General features: G+C 33.9%; 1 protein-coding gene across 1 annotated transcript; it reads left to right on the top strand.

The window, feature by feature from the left end:
- Nucleotides 1–529: 529 nt before the first annotated feature.
- On the top strand, nucleotides 530–1,353 carry LOC133314183 (uncharacterized protein At1g28695-like; the record flags this gene model as incomplete). Its single annotated transcript, XM_061515632.1, has 2 exons — nucleotides 530–826; nucleotides 925–1,353. Coding segments are annotated over exons 1-2 (726 nt in total), but the record flags the coding sequence as incomplete, so codon positions are not given.
- Between the last annotated feature and the right edge of the window lie 21 nt (nucleotides 1,354–1,374).

The following is a 1,374-nucleotide window of genomic DNA, read 5'->3' as shown; positions in this document are numbered from 1 at the left end:
TTTTTTTTTCACGTTATCATTTAATTCTGTGTTGGCTACATTATCCAAAGAGTTTGATATTGTAGTTAAACTTTTAAAATAGTGCAAGAACACATGATTAAATGAACTTGTAACAAAGCTTTTGAAAACTGATCCCTGGCATATCAAATAAGAGTATATATTAATAAGGGTTCGTTTTTTTGCAGTAGTTATTGCAGATAAGTAATCTGCAGTATGTTCAATGCGACGTTGTTTGGGATGAAAATCATGATGTTTTTATAATTTTAATTTATTTCAGGATTATAATAGTCTTTATATTTAAATTTTTTAAAATTTCAATACTAAAACGACGTTATTTTAAGAAAATAAATACAGATTACTTATCTGTGTGGAGAAACATTTTTCCTATTAACTAAATTGTCATAATGATTTTTGAGGTTCTCCTAAGTTAATTTGTCATATACTTTCTTATCAGTATCACTCACGAAAACAAGAATTGATTCAAGTGCTGAGGAGAGCAACCATGTCAGACAGAAAAGTTATCCTAACCATGGTAGATGAATCAAGGGCAAGTCCAGGATCTATCCTTGAAGTCTTACTACAAAGTTTCAAATCTGGTGAAGGTACCCAAAGATTGTTGAATCACTTGGTGATCATAACCATGGACCCCCAAGCTTTTGAGTATTGCAGGGCCTTGCATCCCCTTTGCATCCACCCCTCAACCTTTGCACATTATTTTACCACCAAAAGACAATCCAACACAACCCCAGATCATAATGCATATAGTTGGAGAAGAAACAATGTTTTGTTAGAAGTGGTTGAATTGGGTTATAACATAGTTTTCACGGTAAGGGTTCTGATTAGCTTGCATTAAAAAATGATGGATGAATGAATGGTTATTAATATTAATCAACTTTGAATTGCATGTGACTTTTTGTTTTGTAGGATGCGGATGTATTGTGGCTTAGAAGTCCATTTTTACACTTCAATCCAGTGTATGAACTCACAATTTCATGTAATTTCTCAAGTGATGGACAAAGTGGAGGTTACATGCATGATGGGGGAATCTTCTACTTGAAGGCAAATATCATATCGTTTGAATTCTTCAAGTACTGGAAATTAACCAATATTCTGTATCCAAACTCTCTTGATGAAGATTCCTTATGTACAACTATAATGCAAAGTGAAGATGTTGAAGCTCTTGGCTTCCGTGTTAAGCTTGTAAATTCAACTTATTTTGGTGGATTTTGTCAGCTAAATAAGGATATGTTGAGGGAGGCTTATACCATCCATACCAACTGTTGCAATGATCTCAGAAGCAAAGTTCATGACATGAGGATTGTTCTTGATGATTGGATCCGCTTTAGAAACCGTGTATCAGGGGACAATGCTTCG

The sequence above is a fragment of the Gastrolobium bilobum genome, unplaced genomic scaffold (assembly GCF_033153095.1).
Source record: "Gastrolobium bilobum isolate Gb01-03AN ecotype WA unplaced genomic scaffold, APGP_CSIRO_Gbil_v1 utg15136, whole genome shotgun sequence".
Lineage (NCBI taxonomy): Eukaryota > Viridiplantae > Streptophyta > Magnoliopsida > Fabales > Fabaceae > Gastrolobium > Gastrolobium bilobum.
This window is presented reverse-complemented; position numbering and strand designations above follow the sequence as displayed.